The sequence below is a fragment of the Nuphar pumila genome, chromosome 9 (assembly GCF_984573655.1).
Source record: "Nuphar pumila chromosome 9, dmNupPumi1.hap1.1, whole genome shotgun sequence".
Lineage (NCBI taxonomy): Eukaryota > Viridiplantae > Streptophyta > Magnoliopsida > Nymphaeales > Nymphaeaceae > Nuphar > Nuphar pumila.
The window spans coordinates 98,222,180-98,249,615 of record NC_143257.1 but is presented as its reverse complement, the minus strand read 5'-3'; the positions used below and the strand labels follow the sequence as shown (position 1 = coordinate 98,249,615).

At 37.3% G+C, this 27,436-nt stretch overlaps 1 protein-coding gene across 1 annotated transcript; it reads left to right on the top strand.

Moving 5' to 3' along the window:
* The first annotated feature begins 950 nt into the window (after positions 1-950).
* Positions 951-27,436, top strand: LOC149828740 (transcription factor MYBS3-like). The gene is made up of 3 exons (XM_090017703.1): positions 951-1,445; positions 26,377-26,585; positions 26,692-27,436. Exons 1-3 carry the CDS (start codon positions 1,166-1,168, stop codon positions 27,211-27,213), a joined length of 1,011 nt encoding a protein of 336 aa, XP_089873829.1. The 5' UTR covers positions 951-1,165; the 3' UTR covers positions 27,214-27,436.

The following is a 27,436-nucleotide window of genomic DNA, read 5'->3' as shown; positions in this document are numbered from 1 at the left end:
TAATTTTAAATATTTTCTCTTTTATTCATTTTGAAAATTTTAATTTTTTTTATGGATTTTACAAGAGAAGGTGGGAGGGGTGGATCCCCCCTAGTGTCACTCAAGGAGGAGAGGGAGGGATGATAGGGCAAAGGGGAGGGTTCGATGGCAGCCTCTCAGGAGTCTTCTTTTGAAAATTTTTACTTATCCCCCACCCCTCTTATTTTTTATTTTTTAAAAATCTCTATCCTTTTCTCATTTTAACCTTTACATTTTTCTTTGGTCATTGCCTATTTTTTGTATTAATACCCACCTTTTTCATTATTTACTAATATGTTCTTAGGTTGGATTGATTTGGATTAAGATTCAAATCCAACAAAAGATTCAATCCAAATTTCATTTGAATCAAATTTTCTTGAGTTTGGATTGCCCCATAGATCTAATCTAGAATAATTGTATATTCCATTATTTTTATTTTACAAAAATCAAGGTTATTACAGACACTCCTACCATGGATATGATCTGGATCCTAACCATCAACACCCTTAGCCTCCAAGGAAGGGACAGAATCCGAATTCATACAAGATTCGAACCTCATTAGGTTTACCTAGAGCGACAAAACTCAATCTCAGCTTGCATTTGGCTCATTGCAAGATCCAATCCATTTTACAACCCGATGCCCACGGCCTCAAAGGAACACAACCACCATAAGTCAAGGTCCGGTCAAAGTCAAAAGGAGGAGGCACGGGGACCAGAAATATACGTGAGAAAGTAATTCAGTAAAATGTTCTAGGCAATTACGTATTTCAATGTAAAATGTCAGTCAGGCTCAAGGTCGTAGACCCGCGAGGAAAGAGAAAGAGGGTTAGAGGAGAAGACATTTCTAAAAGTCAGGGTATTTTTAATCTTTTCACAACAATTTCCAACATTATCCTCCATGGTTATATATCCCTTCCCGCTGTACAACAGTCGCTCTTAAATAAGGGGAGGTTGGAGATAGAAAGAGGATATTCTTCCGTAACTTCGTGGTTCCGTTCGCTTCCTTCGTTCTCCTCTCTTCCTCTCCCGCGCGCGCGCGCCATGGGTTCCGATCAACGGCTATGATCCGGCGCCGCGATCGTCTCGGACATCCGGCCGTCCATCGCCCTGAGCAAAGTCGCTCCCCGTCGACCGCCGATCGAGCGCGATGACCCGTAGGTGCTCTCACTGCAGCCACAACGGGCACAACTCGCGGACGTGCCCGTCGCGTGGGGTGAAGCTGTTCGGGGTGAGGCTCACCGACGGCTCCTCCATGAAGAAGAGCGCCAGCATGGGCAACCTCTCCCACTACGCCGGGGCTTCGCCGGCCGCCGGGAACAACCCCGACTCGCCGTCCGACCCGGCGGAGGGGCGCGAGGCCGGCGGCTATGCCTCCGACGACGCCCTGCACGCCTCCTGCTCGTCGAGCTGCCGCGAGAGGAAGAAAGGTAAGGGATTTATCTTTCGTGTCGCTCTCCGTGATCCCGTCGTCCCTTTGGTGTTTCTCCGGGATTCTTCGTTTGGTGGGGAATTAGGAAATTCTGTGTCCCCCTCTCTCTCGCTGTCTCTGTCTCCGACTGTGTGATTTTGGATGTGATCGTTATCGTGTTTTGTTGCGTTTTTGAAGTTCCCGAATTCCTTTATCCTCACGTTTTTTTGGAAATCTGTACGACTCGTCTGTGGATTGGATTTGGTTGCCCTTAATTTCTGATTTTTATCTTTTTGATGGTTTGCAGAGAAGTATTCGGCGTCTTCTTCTTCTTCTTCTTCTCTCCCTCTCTCTCTCTATCTCGTGTGGAATTTCGGTTATTTTCGCTTCTCCGTTACCTGTTTGATTGAACGATCTCGTAGAATTTGGAAATTATTACATTTCTGTTCCTTTCATCCCTGTCGTTCATTTACTGCAAGTTTGCCTTTATGTTTTTCCGTTTCCTTTTTTTTTCAGTTGCTTTTTGGCGGAATTTTTCAGTTATTATTGTTTTCTGTTTTTTGCTTCTGGGGACTTCCATGGACCGAAGTATCTGTTTTCGCCCATTAGTTTTTTGTTGATGCTTGTTAAAAATCCAAAATGGATTTTTTTTCTGAAGCAGAATCCAAAGTAAATTCCTTATTTTGATCTTCCCCTCTCATGAGAGGCTTTTTGATTTGCGTGCAGGTGGTTTTATTATTATTATTTTCAAATAGATGCATTTTTCTTGCTGCTTTTTTATGATTTTTTTGGATTTCTTTCTGTTAAAAAGAAGTCCTTTTCATCGCTTCTGTGATTTGCATTACTTACCATAATCTTGTGTTCTCTGTCTTTCGAGCTCAAGGCCAAAATGATTCAGTCTGTATCTTGTATACCTGTTTGTATTTTGGTGAGAATGAATTTTGATTGGTCACTGGACGGGGGCCAGAATGCTATGTCATTATCCTGAATTTGTCTCTAAATTCGCAGATGAACCCAAAAATTGGAAAATATAGTGCACTGTGGAAGTTACAATATGTCATGATACAACTTGTTTGCATTCAATTTTTAAGTTAGTTCCATACCCGTTGATGCTTTGGTTGACTCTCAGGCATGTTAAGACTAGCTGGTGTTTATGTGTTTTTACTACTTTTATCTCATAGCTCTTGTTATGTTGGTACTTGTTGGTGGTTGCTATGTTATCATGTTGACGTTTTGACAAGCAAAGAGTTGAATGTAAATAACGAGTTTTAGCATAATTTGCTGACTAGAGTAGGTTGCAACAAAACAGGCATGCTTTATCAGTAGATTACTTTAGTTGTGGGGTGATGCATGGAGACAAATGTTACTCTTGTTTCCCTAATTTTGTTTTTTCATAGATTATTCCGACATAGTCATGTAGATCTGTCTCGGCAAGGCAATTTCTTGGGATATCATAGGATTGTCTACAGTCCTCATGAAAGTATCTAGAAGATATTGGCAGGTTTGGAAGAAAAGAAAGATACAACAAATAATACAATAGACAGAAAAGAATACTTTTTGCAAAAGTGCAAAAATATTTGTGAAAGAAAATGAGAACCTCCAAGTCACCAAAGTGGATACACAAAAGAGCTACAATAAGATCCACGAAAACACCAAGATGAACTCACAAAGAACCATAAATAGGCTCACACACAAAACCCACTCAATGGGCACACAAGGAACACTCACAAGTATAAAATGTAATGAAATGGTGGTCTTCAACAAATGCACAAATAACTCACAAACAAGTGTCTATTGGAGACACTACAAGCATGACCCTTGAAAGGGTATAAAGGGAAGAACACTTGAAAAATAAATAATACTTTATTCATGAACAAAATGCTTAAGAAGCATGGTTATATACATTGAAGGGGTTCACCCCTATATATACAAAACAATGGGAGAGAGAGGAGAGCTCATTTTGAGCTCTCCAAAAAGAGACGTTGGATTCCAACGTCTCTTAATATAGCTGTTGGACTACAGTCCAACAGCATTTATTATTATAGCTGTTGGACTATAGTCCAACAGCATTTATTATAGCTGTTGGACTACGGTCCAACAGCTACTTGCACAGTCAAGTTCCAACAGGAACTTGACTGGATCAAAATATCTAGTTTCTATTGAACTAGATGCTAAAAAAGAAAATAAAAAAATAGAAAAAGAAAATAATAAAAGAAAATATAATAATATTAAATAATATATATATATATATATTGCAGTTTACATTTTAACACTCCCCTTCAAACTTACGGTACAATGAGCGAAAGTTTGTCTAAGAGGAAGTGAAATCTGGGAGCAGCGAGAGGCTTGGTGAAGAAGTCTGCTAATTGATATTCTGATGTAACATATGGCAGATCAATGGTTCCATGTAAGTATTCCTCTCTGACATAGTGACAGTCCATCTCAATGTGTTTAGTGCGCTCATGGAATGTCCGGTTGCTTGCAATGTAGATCGCACTTTTGTTGTCACAGCACATCTTTGAAGCTTGCGTTTCTTTAGCTCCCATATCTGCTAGCAATCGTCTGAGCCAAACAACCTCCATAGTGGTGGTTGCCATGGCTCTGTATTCAGCTTCGGTGAAGGAAAGAGAGACTTTCTGCTGCTTCTTGCACCTCCACGAAATTAAAGTTTCACCTAGGAACACACAAAAACCAGTAGTTGAGTGTCTATTATTGGGATCACCTCCCCAGTCAGCATCAGTATATGCAATTAAATTTAATGAAGATGAAGCAGACAAGAAGAGTCCTCGTGAAAGAGAGGATTTTAAGTATCTAATAATACGCAAAATCGCTCCCATGTGCATGGAGGTGGGAGCATGCTGAAACTGACTAACTGTATGAACCGCATGAGTTATATCTGGCCTAGTAATGAAAAGATAAGAAAGAGCTCCAACAAGTTGTCTATAAGGAATAGGATCATCAAGAAGTTCTCCATCATCAATTTTCATTTTAACATTGACAACTTGTGGAGTGTCTACTTTCTTATCATCTGTAATTCCAGACCTGGAAACGATATCAAGAGCAAATTTAGATTGAGATATCAAATACCCCCGAGGGGAATAAGCAACTTCAATGCCTAAAAAATATCTTAATAAACCTAAGTCAGTCATTTCAAAGTGAGTTTTAAGAAGAGATTTGATATTTGCAACTCCCTGTTTGTCGCCTCCGGTGATGATCATATCGTCCACATAGAGAAGAAGAATAATGATGCCTGCATCAGATTTCTTAACAAACAAAGCAGTGTCAGTTAAACAAGGTTGAAAACCAATATCAAGCATAACATGACTAAATCGGTCATACCAGGCTTTTGGAGCCTGTTTAAGACCATAAAGAGCTTTTTCTAGACGAAGAGCTTTACCCTTAGGGATACTAATACCAGGTGGGGCTTCCATGTATACTTCTTTAACGAGATTCCCATTCAGGAAAGCATTTTTGACATCTAATTGAAAGATAGGCCATGTTCTAATGGAGGCCAAGGCTATTAAAGTTCTAACAGTGGTCATACGGGCCACAGGAGCAAATGTTTCTTCATAATCGATGCCATACTCTTGGGCATATCCTTTTGCTACTAAACGGGCCTTATATCTTTCCAGGGTCCCATCACTTTTGGTTTTGACTTTGTATACCCACCTACAACCTATAGGTTTCTTACCCGGAGGAATATCTTGTATCGTCCAAGTATTGGCCTTTTCTAGTGCATCCAATTCTATTTTCATGGCTTCTATCCATTCTATATGATTTTTTGCTTGAGAATAGGATGATGGTTCAACATATGATTGTATTAATGTAATGGCGGCCCTATACGTGGGTGAAAAAGATTCATAAGACACAAATTTTTCTGGAGGTTTAGAGATTCTAGACGTTCTTCTAGGTGGGACTTCAGAGTATTTTTGTAATGCACATGGAAGATTTTGCTCTCTACGTCTTGAATATTGTAGACTAACATCCCTATGGATTTGCTCTTCATTATCATCATTTTCAACAACAATAGGATTTTGATCATTGTCAAGGTCATATCCAACATCACATTCATTGGATTTTGAAGTTAGATCAATTAAAAACGAGTATTCAGTGACATCCTTGGATTTTTCAAATTCAAAGAAGCTTTCTTTTTCAAAAAAAGATACATTTCTTGACACATATAATTTGTCATTTTGAAAATTGAAACACCTGTAGCCTTTTTGATTATCAGCATATCCTAAAAAGGCACATGGGATTGCACGAGGAGAGAGTTTATCATTTCTGTTGGTGAAAACAAAACATTTGCATCCAAAGACTCTTAATCTAGAATAATCTGGAGTTAAATTAACAAGCTTTTCTATTGGAGTTGTATTCTTTAATGAGGAAGATGGCATCCTATTAATGAGGTAGGTGGCAGTTAGGACCGCTTCAGCCCAAAAACTTTTTGGAACTTGATTTGCAATTAGCAATGTCCTAGTAGTTTCCATAATGTGCTGATGTTTGCGTTCGGCTAGGCCATTCTGTTGTGGAGTGTGTGGACATGATCTTTGATGTGTAATACCATGTAAATTGAGATAGTCTTTGAATTCGTTGGACATAAATTCTCCCCCTGAATCAGTGCGAAAAACAGAAATATCATTTTGAAACTTATTTTTAACCATTTTATGAAATATTTGGAAGTTAGCAAAGACATCAGATTTATGTTTAAGAAAATAAATCCAAGTATGTCTAGAAAAGTCATCAACAAAAATGACATAATATGTATAACCACCTTTGGAAATAACTGGTGCGGGGCCCCAAACATCCGAATGTATTAACTCAAGTGGTCGTGAGGAAACAAAAGTTCTACTAAGAAATGGTAACCTTTTCATTTTGCCAAGAATGCAGTCTTTACAAGAAAAATTTTCAGAATTACAAAATTTTTCCAAACTTGGAAAATATTGAATTTTAGACATATGAGGATGGCCAAGCCTTTTGTGCCATAAATCCAATTCTAATTTCTGAATATTATAACAAAATGCATTCTTGGGTAATTCCAAAAAGTCCATGTAATAAAGTCCTCCTTCTCTATGGCCTTCCCCAATCAGCTTCCCTGACTGGCGATCCTGTACCCAACAACCATGAGAATAGAAGGAGATATTACATCCATAATAAGATATTTGCGAGACAGATAAGAGATTCAAATTAAGTTTAGGGATATATCTAACTTCTGGGATAAAAAATCTTTTGGATTTTTGAAGATTTTCAAAACATCCTATTCCTTTTACTTCGAGAGATGTGCCATCGACTGTAAAAACCTTTGACACACTTGAGTCATTTTTAAGACATTCGGATAGACTATTAACATTTGGGGTCATATGAAAAGAAGCACCAGAATCTAAAAGCCAAGGAAAGTTACCTGAACCGGAGAAAGATGCAACTGCCGCTCCAGTTGAGGCTTCGGTTGAGGAGGATACCCCTTTGAGAAGAGGTTGAAGGATTTCCATCAGTTGAGCCATAGACACAGGTGCATCTTGATCTTTTGACTCAGATTCAACAGATGCAACTCTTTTTTCTTCTCTTCTTTTTAACTTTGGACATTGAGGCCTATAGTGCCCCGGTTCATGACAATGATGACAAATAACTTTTCTTTTATCAAAGTCGCCGTTTTGTCTTCCAAAATGAGGCGGCTTGTAAGTACGAGTATGATTCCCCGGTCTAGATACAACTAAAACGGAGTCATCATCAACTTTTGGAGTACTTTTTCTAAGTCTATTTTCCTCCATAGTGAGCTCTTCTATAGTATCAACAATAGAAGGAATTTTTCCACTATGTAAAAGGGCCGATTTGGTGGATTCAAACTCCGGCCTTAGACCATTCACAAATTGATAGAAATGTTCCATATCGAGTTGCTTTTGGCGAAGCTCGATGTCTTCGGCACAATGCCATTTGGGCTCAAGAAGAGCCAACTCTTCCCAAAGTTCGGACAACTCATTATAATATTCTCGAATAGTTTTATCTTTTTGAGTCATTGTCCGAACTTTATCTTGTAAATTGCATACATGTGCAATATCTTTAAGGGAATACATGTTTTTGAGGTATTCCCAAGCCTTATCGGCATGCTCAAACTTAGCTAGACTAGAGCATTTTTTAATGTCTATGCTATTGATGAGCCATGACATAATTTTTGCATGCCCTATCCTCCATTCTTTCCATTTCTTTTCATAAGTGGCTAACGCCTTACTCTTCTCTTCTTCCGTTAGAGGAACCTCTTTATCACCCTCTTTCTTGGTAAGAGATAGTTTAGGTTCCAAATCGGAACCATCCACTATACCCCATAAACCTTTTCCCCAAATGTGGTGCTTCATAATCGAAGCCCACATTACATAGTTAGTATCATTTAGCTTCATAGGAATGATGGTGATCTTATCATTGTCATCCATCTTTTACAAGGGTAAGAGAGGAATAAATAGGAGGAGAGAGAGAGAGAAAAATAAAAAGAAAAGAAAAAGAGTAGACAAAGGAATAAGAGAGGATACAAAACCAAATTTTTTTGTAGCACAAGTTCGCCTTTCTTCAAACAAATCTTCTTGAGCCAAGAACAAGGTGATGAAACACCTTTTGTAAATGTGGCACGAAAATCGAGGCGGAAGCACTTCAAGATCTAAGGATTTCGTAGCTTTGATACCATGTAATGAAATGGTGGTCTTCAACAAATGCACAAATAACTCACAAACAAGTGTCTATTGGAGACACTACAAGCATGACCCTTGAAAGGGTATAAAGGGAAGAACACTTGAAAAATAAATAATACTTTATTCATGAACAAAATGCTTAAGAAGCATGGTTATATACATTGAAGGGGTTCACCCCTATATATACAAAACAATGGGAGAGAGAGGAGAGCTCATTTTGAGCTCTCCAAAAAGAGACGTTGGATTCCAACGTCTCTTAATATAGCTGTTGGACTACAGTCCAACAACATTTATTATTATAGCTGTTGGACTATAGTCCAACAACATTTATTATAGCTGTTGGACTACAGTCCAACAGCTACTTGCACAGTCAAGTTCCAACAGGAACTTGACTGGATCAAAATATCTAGTTTCTATTGAACTAGATGCTAAAAAAGAAAATAAAAAAATAGAAAAAGAAAATAATAAAAGAAAATATAATAATAAATAATATATATATATATATATATATATATATATATATTGCAGTTTACATTTTAACATAAAACATATTGTTTTATTCAAGTGGAATCCGTGCAAGAAGCATACACTGAAGAAGGGCTTTGCCCCATATTTATACACAATGAGAAGAGGGCTCATAGAGTCGCTGGGTCCCAATGGCTCTAAATAGAGTTTGTGAGCCCAACGACTCCCTATGTTGACTAGTCAACAAACGTTGACTAGTTCAAAACCAAAAAGCAACAAACCTAAAAAATCTAATCCTATTTACACTCCAGTTATCACACACACACACACATATATATATATATGTGTGTGTGTGTGTGTACATTTATTTTTAACTCTCCCTCAAACTTATTGTTGGATAACCGAAAGTTTGTCAAAGAGAAAGTGAAATCTTGGAGCAGCGAGAGGTTTGGTGAAAAAATTTGTCAATTGATATTTTAAAGTAACGTAGGGAAAATCAATAGTGCCATATAAAAATTCCTCTCGAATACAGTGACGGTCCATCTCAATGTGTTTGGTTAACTCGTGGAAGGTTCGGTCGTTGGCAATATAAATGAAACTTTTGTTGTCACAGTACAGTCGTGATGCTCATTTACTCTGAACGACCATGTCAACCAACATTCTCCTTAGCCAGACCACCTCCATAGTAGTTGTAGCCATGACTCAGTATTTTGCTTCGGTTGAAGAGAGAGAAACTTTCTGTTGCTTCTTACAAATCAACGATTCACGTAAAAACAAACAAACACCTGTGGTTGAGTGTCAGTTATTTGGATCACTCCTCAATTAAGATCAGTATAAACAATTAAATCTAAGGAGGAAGAAGTAGATAAGAAAAGTCTTCGGAAAATAGAAGTTTTGATATATCTAATAATACACAAAACGACTCCCATATGAACAATGGTGGGAGCATGCTGAAACTGGCTCACTGTGTGAATTGCATGCGCAATGTCATGTCTCGTAATTAAGAGATATGAAAGAGTCCTGATAAATTGTCTGTATGGTGTTGGATTTTCTAATGGTTCCCCATCATCAATCTTCATTTTGACATTTACAACTTCGGGAGTGTCAACCTTCTTATCATCTGAGATACCTGACCTGACAACAATATCTAAAGCAAATTTAGATTGAGTCAGTAAATAACCTCCAGAGGAATAAACAATTTCTATACCAAGAAAATACTTTAAAAACCCCAAATCAGTTATTTCAAAATGTGTTTTGAGAAGTTTTTTAATATTTTCAACTTTCTTTTTGTTACCTTCCATGATGATCATATCGTCCACATAAAAAAAATAATAATAATACCTGCATCAGAAATCTTAACAAACAAAGTTGTGTCAATTAAGCAAGATTGAAATCCAACATCAAATATAACTTGACTAATCCTGTCATATCAAGCCTTTGGAGCTTGTTTAAGGCCATACACAACCTTATCTAAACGAAGAGCCTTTCCTTTAGGAATAATTATACCAGGCGGTTCTTCCATATAGACTTTTTCAATCAATTTACCATTGAGAAACACATTCTTAACGTCCATTTGGTGTATAGGCCATTTCTTTATAGATACAAGGGCTACTAAGTTCCTAACTGTGGTCATTCTAGCAACTGGAGCAAAGGTTTTCTCATAATCTATTCCATACTCTTGGGAATATCCCTTAACAACTAATCTGACTTTGTACCTTTCAAGAGTTTCATCACTCTTGGTTTTAACCTTATATACCCATCGACAACCTCTAGGTTTCTTTTCTGGGTGAATGTCTTGGACAATCCAAGTATTTGCCTTTTCTAAGACATCTAATTCTACTCTCATAGCTTCTACCCACTCAGGATGTTTTTTTGCTTCATTATAGTTGAAGGGTTTTATATAGGCATGTATTAATGCAACGTAGACTTGATACTTAGGTAAAAATGACTCATAGGTAAAATTTTTAGGGATTTTTGATACTCTAGATGACCTTTTGGTTTGTATTTCTACCTGTTTTTCATCATTGATATATTTTTCAAGAGCACGTCAGAATTACCATTCCTGGAATATTGGATACACTCTTGATCCTTATGAGATTGTTCTTCACTCATCACATCACTTTTATCTTTCGGATTTTCATCAATATCACAATCACCAATCTTTGGAATTAAATCCAACAAAAAGAATACTCATTTATTTCCTTAGTTTTCTCAATTTTAAAATACTTTCTTTTTCCAAAAATAGATACATTCCTTGAAACATACAACTTAGTTTTAAAATCAAAACATCTATAGCCTTTTTAATTATTTGCATATCCTAAAAAGACACAAGCAATAACACGAGGAGAAGGTTTGTCATTTTTGTCAGTAAAAAAAAAGACTTGCATAAAAAAATTCTCAATCAAGAGTAATCTAGGACTTGTTTAAAAAGTTTTTCAATAGTTGATACATTTTTCAAAGAAGAAGATGATATTCTGTTAATAAGGTAAACTGCAGTTAATGTGGCTTCAACACAAAAAACTTTAGGTACTTGTTGTTTCTATAGCATGCCTATATTTCTTTTCACTAAACCATTTTGTTGAGGGGTATAAGGACAAGATTTTTGGTGTGTGATACTATTTGATAAAAACTCTCCCCCTGAATCAGTGCGAAAGATGAAAATATCATTCTTGAATTGGTTTTTGACTAAATTGTGAAATATTTGAAAATGTAAAAAAATTTCAGACTTGTGTTTAAGAAAATAAATCCAACTGTCTCATAAAATCATTTACAAAAATTACATAATACATAAAACCACCCTTTGACGTAATACTGTTTTCCATACATCCGAATGTATTAACTCAAGTACTCGGGAAGAAACAATTAAAAATTGTAATCTCATAGAGAATCTCATATGTAAATATCCCATAATATGAAATCTTTTTTTTTTCAATTTAGTTACAATAGCATAGGTTAGATTTTTTACTTTTAGTTTATTTTTCAGTTTTGGACATAGCATAGACCTTATGCTTTTTGAGTAAGTCAAAAAGCAAATGCTATTATTTTTTTCAGTTTTGGACATAGCATAGCCCTTTTGCTTTTTTGACTAAGTCAAAAAGCAAACGCTACAGAGAGTCGTTGGACACTCCAACGGCTCTATTTAGAGACGTTGGAGTGTCCAACAACTCTCCCTTGCCATCTCATTTCATGTATAAATATGGGGTGTTACCCCATTGTATTCTAATACTTTTTGTGTGGGTTTTGTTCCACTTGAATGAAATATATTCTTCACTTTTTTATTTGGAATCTCTCTTTTGAGTATTTTGTGTGTGAACCCTAGTGGTTCTTAAGTGTTTACTTTGTGTATGAACCTTTATGGTTCTTGAGAGAGCTTATTTGTGAAGAAGCATTTGATGTTTGAGGATTCCATTTTCTTACATGGTATCAGAGCAAGGTTCAAGCAATCAAGATAAGTCTTTTTGTGCATTGGGAAACGTACCACATGAGGTTCTTACAAGTGGTGATCGTGTGGAGGCGTAAAAAGCATGAAGGATATTCGTACTCACCATTTGTGGTAGAGTATTCTTCTATTTATCTTTCCTCCTTTTTTTCTGATCTCTTTTCTCAAATATTGTAAAATGGATGACAATGATAATGTCACCTTTAAGCCCATCAAACTAAATGATTCCAACTATGTCACATGGGCTTCGATTATGAAACATCTTATATGGGGCAAGGGTTTATGGGGATTAGTAGATGGAATCGATGAGGAACCTACTCTAATTCTTACAAAAGATGAAGGAGAAAAGGAAATACCTTTCACTGAGGTAGAAAGAGTTAAGGCCATATCTACGTACGAGAAAAAGTGGAAAGAATGGCATATGGGACATGTCAAGATCATGTCTTGGCATATTTAGAGTGTTGATATAAAGAAATGCTCAAGTTTAGCAAAATTTGAGCATGCAAATGAAGCTTGAGACTATCTTAAGAGAATGTATTATCGTAAAGATATTGCATATGTGCAATCTTCAAACTGAAGTAAGAAATATGGTTCAAGGAGACAAGAGCATTAGGGAGTATTAGAATGACTTGTTAGAATTGTGGGAAGAATTGACTCTTCTTGAACCAAAGTGGCATTGTCCACAAGATATTGAATTCCGCAAAAATCAAATCAATGCAGACATTTCATTAGTGGATTAAGATCGGAATTTGAATATACTAAGTCTATTATTCTTCATCGTGGAAAAGTGCCTTCAATAAAAGACACAATAGAGGAATTAAGTATGAAAGAAAATAGATTCAAAAGTAAGATATCCAAGAATGATGACGACTCAGTTCTAGCCGTCTCGAAACCCGAAAACTATGTTAGGACTTACAAACCTCCTAACTATGGAAGAGGAAATGATGAAAAACAAGAAAATGATTTTGAAAGAAGAAAAATCATTTGCTACTATTGTCGTGAACTAGGACATGTAAAAACCCATTGCTCTAAATTAAGAAAGCCCTATGAGAAAAAGATCACCGCCGTCGGACCACCACAAGAATCAAGCGAATCTTCCATTGGAAGCATGTCTAGCACAATTGGTGGAAGCTCTTGGACCTCTACTCAAGGGAGCATCTTCATCTACGGGAGTTGCAGTCTCTTCAGTTAGCACTTCCGATGCAGGTAAAACTCTATGGCTTCTTGACTCAGGTGCTTCTTTTCATATGAATCCAAATATCAAAATGTTATCCGAATGTCATAATTCAAATGGGTCCAATGTTTTTACTGCTGATGGAACATTACTAGAAATTAAAGCAATAGAGAATTTTGAAAAAACTTCTCAAAACTTAAAAGGGTTTCATATTCCTCAAATTAGATATATTTCAAAATTGAACCTCAATCTCTTATCCGTTTCTCAATTATCTGACCATGGATATAACATTTCCTTCTCTTCTCGTGGTTGCCAAATGCAAAATCACCAGTCAGGGAAGCTGATTGGGGAAGGCCATAGAGAAGGAGGCCTATACTATATGGATTTTTTTGAAATTCCCAAGAATACGTTTTGTTGTATTTTTGAGAAAATGAACTTGGATTTATGGCACAAGAGACTTGGCCATCCTAACTTATCCAAAATTTAGTTTTTTTCAAATATAGAAAACTTTTGTAATTCTTAGACATTTAAATGTGAAAAATGTATTCTTGGAAAAATGAAGAGATTACCCTTTCAAGAAAGAAATTTTATCTCTTCTCGACCTCTTGAGTTAGTACATTCAGATGTATGGGGTCCTGCACCTGTCATATCAGAAGGAGGGTTTTCATACTATGTCATTTTTGTAGATGATTTTACAAGATATACCTGGATTTATTTTCTCAAACATAAATTCGAAGTATTTTTACATTTTAAAATATTTCATAAACTGGTTAAGAACCAATTTAAGAATGATATCTCTATATTTTGCACTGATTCAGGGGTAGAATATTTATCAAAAGAATTTAGCGATTATTTAAATCTACATGGAATTTTACATAAAAAATTATGCCCATATACTTCACAACAAAATGGTTTAGCAGAACGAAAACATAGACACATTATAGAAACAACAAGAACTCTGCTTATTACTCATCAAGTTCCTAAAAATTGTTGGGCCAAAGCTACGCTAACGACAATATATCTCATTAATAAAATGCCATTATCTTTGTTAAAAAATGTATCACCTGTTGAAAAACTTTTTAAACAAACTCCAGATTATTCGCGATTAAGAGTATTTGGTTGCAAATGTTTTGTTTTCTCTAACAAAAATGACAAGCTTTTCCCTCGGGCCATTCCTTGTGCATTCCTTAGTTATGCAAGCAATCACGAAGGCTATTGATGCCTTGATCTCAGAACTAGGAAGTTATATGTGTCACGAAATGTATCTTTCTTAGAAAATGAAAGTTTCATTGAAACTAAAAACCCTAGAGAGGTTGATGAATACTCCTTTTTGTTGGACTTAGTTTCAGAAATTAATGAAGAAAAAGTTGATCAAGAAGATCAAAATAGTATAATCAATCTTGAAACACCTTATCCAGATTGCATTCAATACTTCAGGCGAGGAAATCTAGAGCAACCTTGTGCTTTAGAAAAATATATTAAAGCACATGATCAAATAGAAACCAGAAAATCATCTAGGGTATCAAGAGTGCTTGGAAATTTTGTATCTTTTTCCACAAAAAATCAAGCATATATTGCCCTATTGCACTCCTATATAGAACCTTCAAACTATAATACAACAAAAGAACATTCAGAATGGGTCGAAGCTATGCCAACAAGTTAAATGCCTTGGAAAAGGCAAACACGTGGACTATTCAAGATATTCTACCTAGGAAAAAGCCCATAGGATGTCAATGGGTATACAAAGTTAAAACTAAGAGTGATGACACTCTTGAACGTTTTAAAGCTAGACTAGTCCCCAAAGGCTATTCACGAGAATATGGAATAGACTACGAAGAAACCTTTGCACCAGTCGCTAGAATGACTACCGTAAGAACTCTAATAACCCTTGCCTCCATAAAGAAATGACATATCTTTCAAATGGATGTCAAGAATGCATTTCTCAATCAAAGTTTAGCCGAAGAGGTTTATATGAAACCACCTCCTAGCATTGAAGTTCCTCAAGGAAAAACTCTTCGGTTACATGAAACATTATATGGTCTTAAGCAAGCCCCAAAGGCCTGATATGATAAATTCAGTAAGGTTATGCTTGATTTTGGTGTTCAATTTTGTCTTACTCACACAGTTTTGTTTATTAAGAAATTTAATGCAGGGATCATTATTCTTCTTCTCTATGTGGACGACATGATCATCATATGAAGTGATAAACATGGAGTTGTCAATATAAAAAAATTTCTCAAAAACAACTTTGAAATGAGTGATTTAGGTTTTTTTAATTTTTTTTCTTGGTATTGAAGTAGCTTATTCTCTTAGAGGTTATTTACTAACTCAATCTAAATTTGTTTTTGATATTATTGACAGATCAGGAATCACAAATGACAAACATGTTGATACTTTTGAAGTTGTGAACATCAAAATGAAAATTGACGATGTGGAACCTCTTGAGAACCCAACACCTTGTAGACAACTTATTGGGGCGTTGTCTTACCTCTCCATCACAAGACCTCACATTGCATATGCTATTCACACAACAAGTCAATTCCAACATGCTCCCACTTCTGTTCATTATTAAATATATTAAAACTTTCATTTTTAGAGGACTGTTTTTGTGTGCTTTTTTCACACTAGAATTAACTGCTTATACTGATGTAGATTGGAGAGGAGATCCAAATGATCGACACTCAACTACTAGACTGTGTGTGTTCTTTGGAGAGTCATTGATCTCATGGAGGTATAAGAAGCAACAAAAGGTTTCTCTTTCGTCTACTGAAGCCGAGTAGAGAGTCATGACTACTATCACCATGGAAGTGGTCTGGTTGAGACGACTACTTCATGATATGGGTGTTACAAGTATAAGTGCATCATGACTATGTTGTGACAACAAAAGTTTCATTTACATTGCCAACAATCGGACATTCCACGAACGAACCAAGCATATCGAAATGGACTGCCACTATGTACGTGAGGAATTCCTACAAGGCACCATTGATCTTTCGTATGTCTCTTCAAAATTTCAACTGATAGATTTCTTTAGCAAACCACTCGCTACTCTTCGATTTCACTTTCTCTTGGACAAACTTTCGGTTGTTCAATCATAAGTTTGAGGGGGAGTGTTAAAAATTGTAATCTCATAGAGAATCTCATAGAGAATCTCATATGTAAATATCCCATAATATTTTATCTTTTTTTTTTCTGTTTAGTTACAATAGTATAGGTTAGTTAGATTTTTTACTTTTAGTTTATTTTTTAGTTTTTGTAACGATCCCATTTCATACCTGTGAAAAAGTGGCAAATTTTTTTATTTTTAAACAAGTGCGGAAACATTTCCAGAGACTCGGGGCCTTACAATTAAACACCACTACCACCACAAGGGATCTTATACTCATCTTTTATACCAACCTAAACTCAAACTAGACTTTATTTATTCAATTGCAAAGAGTTTGAGACATAAGTAAATGAAAGTAAAGAAAGCAAAAAGACAAAAAACATCAATCTTTCTCCTACATATAAAATCTACTAACTCTACCAACTTACCAGTTAAAGACCCTATGTTCCAAGTGGCTAACCTAATTTTATGGTATTGGACTAACTTCTTTACCCCCACCCGTCCAACAAAGTGAGGGAACCCTTGCCTATTTGACACCACACCCGGACGTCAGTGTGATGTGTCGCTTCTGGGCTACGACCTAGCAACCCTTGCCCATTTATCACTGCCTTCGGGCCTATAGAGTACAGCGCGTCGCTAAGTAGGGAACGCCCCAACGAAATTCTCATATTGGTTTATATTTATAGGGTATGACTAAGTTTTTATGCTGGCTGTCACTGGCCTACCGCAACCCTCCTCCTTTATCCGGGCTTGGGACCGGCAGTGTATAACTAAACAATTATACACGCGGAGTTAGTGACACACTTTCCAATATGCCAAAAAACAATTTCAGCTCGATCACCAAGCTCTGATACCATATAAGAAAATGAGAACTTCCAAGTCACCAAAGTGGATACACAATTGAGCTACAATAAGATTCACGAAAACACCAAGATAAACTCACAAAGAACCATAAATAGGCTCACACACAAAACCCACTCAATGTACACACATGGAACACTCACAAGTATAAAAAACATTGTTTTATTCAAGTGGAATTCATGCAAGAAGCATACATTGAAGAAATGCTTTGCCCCATATTTATACATAATGGCTCTAAACCAAAAAGCAACAAACCTAAAAAATCTAATCCTAGTCACACTCTAGTTATATATATATATATATACATTTATTTTTAACAATTTGGAGCCTTGAAAATTTATAAAAATTATGGACAATTAATTTTTGAAACCATATAAAAACCTATCCATGCATCGGAATCGAATGCTCCAAGAAGTGATTCCTATAAAAACAAGCATATACATCACATCTGTACCGTCAGAATTTTGAAAAAATGCCGAAAATCTAATAACATGTTTCATTTAGCACTATGCTTATTTAGTATGTTCCCATCTCTCTCTTTCTATATATATATATATATATATATATATAGGCTTAATATTTGGTGCCTTTGAAGGCACCAAATTATATGGAACTGTTGAGCTGAAAATCATGTTATCTTTTTTTTATAAATTAAATCTTATGTATGTGATCTACAATGTTTGTTTAGTGAGAAATGACTTGAATTTAGTGATTGACGACACATAAGTATGTTTTTTAAGGGCTTAAAAAAATGAACGGTCTACAATGCATTAAAATTTCATGACTCAAAAAATCATATTTTTGGATCGAAATAACATGATTCAAGGTTTGATCCTTAGAAAACATTATTTTATTGGCCGGGTATGAAGGGCTATGTCCGCGAGTATGAGCGAAAGTGTTTGGTATGTTAGGCAAACAAATACGAAGCTATAAAACCACCTGGGTTGTTAAGATCGTTGCCTATCCCCGAGTGTGCCTGACAAGACATATCCATGGATTTCATGTAGGCCCTACCTGAATGTGAGCGGAGAGAAGTGATTATGATAATGGTAGACACCATCATCCCATTTCTGAGAGAGTATTTCGCCAAGTTGGTCGCACGCTAGTTCACGAGTCATGTGGTCAAGCTCTATGGTTTGCCAAGGAGCGTTGTCAGTGACCAAGACTTTGATTTCTTGAGCCAGTTTTGGACCTCTTACTTTACTTTGAGTGGTACTAGGTTGAACTACAATACATCCCATCACCCACCGACAGATGGTTAGATGAAGATTGTGAACAAGGCAGTTGAGACGTATCTCTAGTGTTTTGTGGAGGACCGCCCGAATAAATGGCTCTAGTTTCTTCCTTGGGCTGAGTATGCCTACAACACGAGTCATCTTTCAATCATTGACATGACTCCCTTTAGGGCTCTCTTGGTGATGACCTATGAGCACGGGAGTGCTGCATCTTTCGAAGTTGATTGAGACTTGAGAACGCGGGATGAGATTGTTGCTACTTTGAGTCCAAATATTGCCAAGATCCAACAACGTATGAAGCAGATCTATGACAAAGGTCGTTCAGACAAGTTGTTTTAGGTAGGAGATTGGGTTTGGTTGAAGAGGAAGCCCTGAGGCCAGAAGACCCTTTTTGCCCAGGACTACCATAAACTCATGCTGAAGTATTTCAGTTCATATAGTGTGGAAAAGCGGGTTGGAAAGCTAGCCTACCGCCTAGCCCTGCTTTGAGGTGCGGATACACCTCGTGTTACACGTGTCTCGCCTCAAGTCGTTCCGTTGTGAGCCACCAACAGTAGTAGAAGCTCCAGACCAAGAGCCCCAACCCATTGCTATTATGAAGACCAAGAAACTCCACAAGTACGATCACATGATGCAGAAGCATCTTGTAGAGTGGGGGCAAAGATACTGCCAAAAGAAGATTCTTCAATTTTGGACCTTGGGGGAAAGGTATGTCGGAGCATGGTGGATCTGTTACGGTCCAGAGATCCAGTGCCCAGGATACAGACTATACTTCCAGAATCTTATGCGAGTCAGCTAACATAGTGTGGGTCCCAGGTTGATGACGTGACATCTGACATGATTTCTCTAATGGTGGACAACTCAAAGATCCAAATTCCAAGTCAAGAGAAGAAGAAGCCAGGCACATGTCAAGCTCAGAAGACAAGACAATTAAGGAGTAGGATTTACTTGGGGGGCGTGTAATCTTAAAAAGACCTATGGGACGTCCCCTAGTGTTAGATTTAATTATTGCTAATTAAGTTTGGTTGATTATGGATGAGTATTTTATTTGGTTTGTTCTTGTGAGGAGTCCTTAGCTAAGTAGGAGTCTTAGAATAGGTGGATTCTTGACTTCTCTAAATAGACAATGTTTTATGTAATTAGGACTCAACCCAAGCTCTACCTATACAAGAAGGCTTTGGGGAGGCTTATTGAATATGAAATTGAAGTATCCTTCAAGGCCTAACTGTCCATCCCCTCTCTCAATCTCTCTCTCCTCCCCTTGAACGTTCCTTCCTCCTTTGACGTCTTATCTTCTCTCTCTGATCTCACCTGACACATCGTGTGTGGTGGTGGATTCTGCTTGAGCTAATAGCCCAATCCCTTCACGTGTTCCTTTCAGAGATCCCAGAAGGCTACACAACCCGAGAAAGTCGTTCAAAAGCTGCTACAACTATGGTTCTGCTGTACTTCTCTCTCCGAAGTCTAACTCAAGTAACCAACTCTCTAAACTGCTGATATTAATATCTTAGACTTGTAATCAGATCGTAGGTTGCATTATCTTGCTTTTCGTAACCCCAAAACAAAAATCGCATTTACCCGATTAACTCGAAAGACCCTATTTTTACCGTTTGAGCATCCCAGCTACCCAACGACCTATTTTTACTGTTCCCGACCTCCAGCAACCTATCCTAACCCTGACACATGTCCCTAGATGTCCAACAAGCCTTTGGTTAAGTTTATATCAGATCTGAATCAGAACCCCTTCCCCGACTGCCTACCGAGCTGTTTTAGCCTATTGATTTTTTCTGTTCCTTAGATCTTTTCTCAGAACCTCTTAAACCCTACACCATGGTTACCCTTAGGACTCTGTCCCATCGTGTACATCTGGGTCTTCACTCCATACACGCCCATCCCAACCTTGAAAAGCTAAGAATCACAGACACGAACCTTTCACTTCAATTGGGCTTAGACTAGAGTACCCGTCTGTTGCTAGCTCGAGGCTCCTCTAAGGTCTAAGCTCTGAACCGATTCCACTGGAGTTTGAGAAGGGTGTAACAACGTAATGTTATTCTTCTCTTGAACAAAGAGAAAAGGTGAAATTGAAACCGAAAATGTAAAGAATTCATGTCTAGGACCATCTTGTTGTGATTCCTGTTATTTGGGATGAGCTCTTATCCATATACCATTGCCTTGTGTTGTCCTATTAGTACACTTGCAACGAGGTGCTTCACCCAACCTCGTAGCAAAGTCATGAGGAAAATGTCTTATAGCTCAATCAAGTTGAGTGGGAGTTGTTCCTGCTCTGCTGAATCTGCTGATAAAGCTTAAAGGTCTTGTAATGAAGTGTTTGGAAGATCATCTTGCGAAAACTTGTCAAGCAGTCATGTTTTTCAGGTGACAGCCATGTGAAATTGTCTATGAAAAGACAATATGCATACAAGCATAAAAACTTTATAAAAGAAGTGTACGAAGACACTCTCACAACACTTGAACAAAATACGCAAAAAGCGTAAAAATAATAAACATGCAATAATGCATGTGTTTCATAAAAAAGGAGCAAATGCTTGAGACTCTCAAGCTTAGGAATTACAAGGGGGAACACCCCTATTTATACAAGAGCCAAGAGGTGCAAAAGGGGGGCTCCAAAGGAGTCGTTGGAGAGCCCCCAACGACTCTATTGGGGGACCCCCAATGCACCTTTAATAAAAAGTAAAATAAAAAATGAAAAAATAAAAAGAATTACAAAAGGAAAATAAAAGGGAAAAATACAACATATTCCAAATGGAATATGCGCAAGATTACAATAATACCCTTTTTGGGTAAGAAATTAAAAAGGTATATAAATATATATTTATATATATATATAGAGATACATATACATATAATATATTATATGTATATGTATCTCTAAGTATATAAATATATATATTTATATTTACAACAAGGATTTTTGGAGATACATTTTAACACCCCCCCTCAAACTTACGGTGCGATAACCGCAAGTTTGTCAAGAAGGAAATGAAATCTGGGCGAACATAGAGCTTTTGTGAAGAAGTCTGCAAGTTGATACTCAGACGTCACGTATGGTAGATCAATGACCTTCTTCAAGTATTCTTCTCTGACGTAATGGCAGTCCATCTCTATATGCTTTGTTCGCTCGTGAAAGGTGTGGTTCTTGGCAATATAAATTGCACTTTTATTGTCACAACATAGCTTTGTTGGTTTTCTGATAAACACTCCCATATCTTCCAAAAGGCGTCGAATCCATACAATTTCCATGGTGGTAGATGCCATGGCTCTATATTCGGCTTCAGTGGATGACAGAGAGACCTTCTGTTGCTTCTTACATCGCCATGAGATCAAAGACTCAACTAAGAAAACACAAAAACAAATGGTGGAGTGACGGTTACTAGGGTCACCTCCCCAATCTGAGTCAATATAAGCAAGTAATTTCAATTCAGAAGAAGAAGATAGAAATACTCCCTTATTCACAGTTCCCTTCAAATATCTGATGATGCGAAGCACAACACTCATATGAACGGTTGTAGGAGCGTGCTGAAACTGACTGACGATGTGTATAGCATGTGACAAATCAGGTCGAGTAATGCTAAGATACATTAAAGAGCCTACCAACTGCCTGTAAGGAGTATGATCGGTTAGAGGAACACCGTCGTCAATCTTCATTTTTGCTCCCACAACTTCAGGAGTTTCGCATACTTTGTCATCAGAAATTCCTGACCTGTCAATAATCTTGCAAGCAAGTTTAGACTGTGATAGAAAATAACCACGTTGCGAATAGGCAACCTCAATTCCAAGAAAATATGTCAGAAAACCCAAGTATGACATCTCAAATTTTGAAGTCAAGACGGACTTAATACTCTTGACTCCTTGAACATCATCACCTGTAATTAACATGTCATCAACATAGAGTAATAATATCACAATCCCTACATTAGATTTTCTAGTAAATAGAGCGGTGTCAGTATAACATGAGGAGAAACCATTTTCCAGCATTACACTGGTAAATCTGTCATGCCAGGCTTTGGGGGCCTGTTTCAAACCATAGAGGGCCTTTCGAAGACGAAAAACTTTATCTTTAGGGATCTCCATGCCTGGTGGAGCATCCATATATACTTCTTCGTTAAGATCACCATTTAAAAAAACATTTTTCACGTCCATTTGAAAAATATTTCAATTTTTAATAGATGCAATAGTAATAAGACATCTGACTGTAACCATTCGGGCTACAGGAGCAAAGGTTTCTTCATAATCAATTCTATACTCTTGCCAATACCTTTTTGCAACTAAGCGAGCTTTATACCTTTCCAGGGATCCGTTGCTCTTAGTTTTAACCTTAAAAACCCATCGACAACCTATAGTTTTCTTTCATATGGGTAGAGTTTGGAAATCCCAAGTTTCAGCCCTTTTAAGGGCATTAAGTTCATTTTGCATAGCTTCTTGCCATTCTATACATTTTTTAGCTTCAAAATTCCTTGGCTCAAAATAAGAGTGAATGGCACTAAGACAAGCCCTATACCGACGTGAGAAAGAATCAAAAGAAACAAAACGAGTTGGAGGTCTCCTATTCCTTTCAGATCTTCGGTGATCGAGGGTAGGAACAAGCTCACTATATTGGTCCATAGCACTTCTAAAGGTGTCTTGATTTCTACGAGAGTAGGTTATGGGATCACTTGAAATTCTACTTTCTTGTTCATTGAGGGAGTTATGTTCACCAACATCACCATCATTTTCCTCATCATGATTTGATGATACATCATCATCACTAGATATATCATCATTGCTAGACAATAAGTCAAATAGGAAGGAATAATCAAAATTTTCTTGTTGAGAAACATTTTTTTCAAAGCCACTTTCATTTTCTAAAAAAGTTACATTTCTAGAGACATATAGCTTATCATCTCGAAGATCATAACAACGAAACCCTTTCTGAGTTTCGGAATATCCAAGAAAGGCGCAAGGGATAACTTTGGGAGAGAGTTTGTCATTCTTATCCGTAAGTATAAAACACTTACACCCAAAAACACGTAACCTACTATAATCAGGTTCAATCTTATATAAAATCTCAAAAGGGGATATTTTTCCTAATATTCTAGATGGTAACCGATTTATGGAAACAAGAAGGGTCCTAGTTGTCTCAATGATTTGCCTATGTTTTCTTTTGGCCAACCCATTTTGTTGAGGAGTTTTAGGACAAGACCTTTGGTGGACAATTCCATGATCCTCAAGATAAACTTTAAGTTGATTGGAGAGATATTCCCCTCCAGAATCACTTCTAAATATCTTTATATTACTGTTGAATTGATTTTTGATCATTGAATGGAAGGTTTTAAAACATGAAAAAACTTCATGTTTAAACTTAAGGAAATAAATCCACGAATATCTGGAAAAATCATCCACAAAAATGACATAATAAGAAAAGCCTCCTTTTGAAGCAACAGGTGCGGGTCCTCAAACATCCGAATGAACAATTTCGAAAGTTTTAGAAGAGAACATAGTTCTTTGATCAAAAGGTAAACTTTGCATCTTTCCGAGAATACAATCATTACAAGAAAAAGAACTTTTACATAGGTCTTTTGCAAAATGTAAATAAGACAACTTGGTGATATTAGGATGACCAAGTCTCTTGTGCCATACATTTATATCTTTGTTTTGGGCCACATTACAAAAATATTTTGGAACTTGAAGAGATTCCATATAGTATAAGTCTCCTTTTCTAAAGCCTTCCCCAATCAATTTTCCGGACCGATGATCCTGTATTAAACATTTATCACAAGAGAATTTAATATCGCAACCATGGTCCGAGAGTTGAGAAACAGAGAGAAGGTTTAAGTTTAGTTTAGGTATAAATCTAATTTTTGAAATAAAAAAATCTTGAGTTTCAAAATTACCTATTCCTTTAATTTCAAGGGAGGTTCCATCCGCAGTGGAAACAAAAGAGGGAGAAACATTTTTTGAGTAATCAGAAAGTGAAAACATGTTTGGGGACATATGAAAAGATGCACCGGAGTTCAAAAGCCAAGAGACTTTACCTGGAAAAGATGAAGTAGACACGGCGGCATCGGAGGTAGCTCCTTTAAGGAGAGGTTGAACGACTTCCACTATTTGATTTAAAGAGAGTGACCCACTTGATGATGCCTCTTCCTTTTGTGATACACCGGTGGTAGCCATAGCGAGAAGCTTTTTCCATTTGGGACATATGGTTTGATATGTCCGGGTTCTTTACAAAAACGATAAATAATTTTGCTATAGTCCCTTTTTCCTCTTTAGCCACCATTCTCACCTTGATTTTGTGGTTTAAAATGAGGTGGACGATAGGTTTTAACATTGTTCCCGGGTCTTGATACGACATTGATCTCATTGCTTTCATCATGATTACAAGGAACCACAAGAACACTTGATCTTTGTTTACATAAACTCATACGAGTCTCCTCACCACTTAATTTGGTGAGTACATCTTCAAGAGAGGGAGGAGTAAATGAGGATAAGAGAGAAGACCTTATTTGCTCAAATTCGGGCCTTAGCTCATTCAAAAAATTGAAGAATCGATCTTCTTCAAGTTGCTTGTGGCGGAGTTCAATTGTCTCTCCACTCCATTTTGGTTCAAGCATGGCAAGCGCATCCCAAATTGAGGAAAGATCGGCAAAATATTCCTTAATAGTCATTTCACCTTGAGTGAGAGAGAGAGCCTTCTTTTGAAGATAATACTTATGAGATAGAGCTCTCGATGTATACATTTTCTTAAGATAATGCCAAGCTTCCGATGCTTTTTTGAACTTAATAATGTTGACATTAATCTTAGTCTCAACGGATGAAAAGAACCAAGAAAGAATCTTGAAATTCTTCATTTCCCATTCATCGTGCTTCTTAGAATACTCTTCAAGAGCTTTAACCCTTTCTTCTCCTTCAAGAATCTTGATTTCACTTCCGTTTACCACTGTTATCTTGGGTTCCGGTTCCGGAATTGTACCTTGCACATAACCCCATAGCCCCTTTCCTTTTATGTGAGCCTCCATGTTTCCGGCCTAAATATGATAGTTGGATCCATTTAATTTGAAGCCAATAGTAAAATGAGACTCATTTTCGCCCATTATGAAGTAAAGAGAAAGGGAGAAATGGCGTACCAACACCAAATATCAAATGCAAGTTTGAGCAAGATCCTTCTAAAATATTTGAGAAGAAAGATCCACCACTCCAACTTCCAAAGATCCGAAGGCACACTTTTCGAGGCACTTGAAAAGAAGAGAATCCCACAATCCTCTATCACCAACCTGACTCTGATACCATGTGAAATTGTCTATGAAAAGACAATATGCATACAAGCATAAAAACTTTATAAAAGAAGTGTACGAAGACGCTCTCACAACACTTAGAACAAAATACGCAAAAAGCGTACAAATAATAAACATGCAATAATGCATGTGTTTCATAAAAAAAGAGCAAATGCTTGAGACTCTCAAGCATAGGAATTACAAGGGGGAACACCCCTATTTATACAAGAGCCAAGAGGTGCAAAAGGGGGGCTCCAAAGGAGTCGTTGGAGAGCCCCCAACGACTCTATTGGGGGACCCCCAATGCACCTTTAATAAAAAGTAAAATAAAAAATGAAAAAATAAAAAGAATTACAAAAGGAAAATAAAAAGGAAAATACAACATATTCCAAATGGAATATGTGCAAGATTACAATAATACCCTTTTTGGGTAAGAAATTAAAAAGGTATATAAATATATATTTTTATATATATAGAGATACATATACATATAATATATTATATGTATATGTATCTCTAAGTATATAAATATATATATTTATATTTACAACAAGGATTTTCGGAGATACATTTTAACAGAGTGATGTACGGATTATGAAGTGTTCCATGTTGTGCTTATTGATGATCTTGTTGCTGCAGATCTTGTGGAATACATAAATACGATTCTTGATCACATCCTATTTTTGGTAAATATATTGAATATGTACTTTTTCAAAATTTTGCAGGTACCCCTTGGACTGAAGAAGAACACAGGCTGTTCTTGATGGGTCTGCAAAAGTTGGGTAAGGGGGACTGGAGAGGAATTGCTCGCAACTACGTGACTTCAAGGACACCCACACAGGTTGCAAGCCATGCCCAGAAGTACTTCATCCGGCAGACCAACTCAACTAGGAGAAAACGACGATCCAGCCTGTTTGACATCGTAGCTGATATGGTAGTCTTCCATCTGTTGGACTCCAAATGGTTTTCTCTCCTGAATGTTCTTTATGTGTGTCAATGGCTTGTTTTATTCATGACCATTACCCATTTTATTTCTGCAGCCAGTAGGCCAACTTCCAGCAGCTGATGAGCAGGGCCTCGTTAGTTCTGCTAGCGCTCCATCACTGGCAACTGAGACTGATAGCAGCCCGTTTCCACCATTAGGACTTGCCCTTGACAAAGAAAGCGAATCGGTCGAAACCTCTTCAATAGAACCTGTGGAGGCTGAGTCTGTTGCTGCTTGCACTGCAATCCCCATGATGCTCCCGGCATTTTTCACACCATATTGTCCAGTACCGGTCCCATACTGGCCACCATACACCATTATACCAGGAGAAGATTCAGAGTCGCATCCGGTTTTGAAGCCAACAGCAGTCCTTTCCAAAGATCCGATCAATGTTGACGAGCTTGTGGGCATATCAAAACTCAGCTTAGGCGAGATCTCAACACAGGCTGTGGATCCCTTGGACTTGACGGGAGAACTGCTTGGTGGTCCTCCAAGACAGTCGGCTTTTCATGCAAATCCATCTGTGGGGAAGCCGGGCTTGAAACCGAGCAATGGGAGCATGATACATGCACTCTAATCACCGGTAGGACTAATTGGGATGAAGCTTTTCTTTTCCTAATTTCCTTGGTTCTTCCCTTTTTAAGTCTGACAAGTTGGGAAGGTGTAGCTGTTGTGCTTTATTGCTGCTCCCCAAGATCTAGTTGTGATATGAACTTGGCTCGCGTGGTGTGCCTCAATGCAGTATGTGTGATCGATTGTGGATGGATTATGTTCATTATGAATGTTACTGTTGTGTTTCA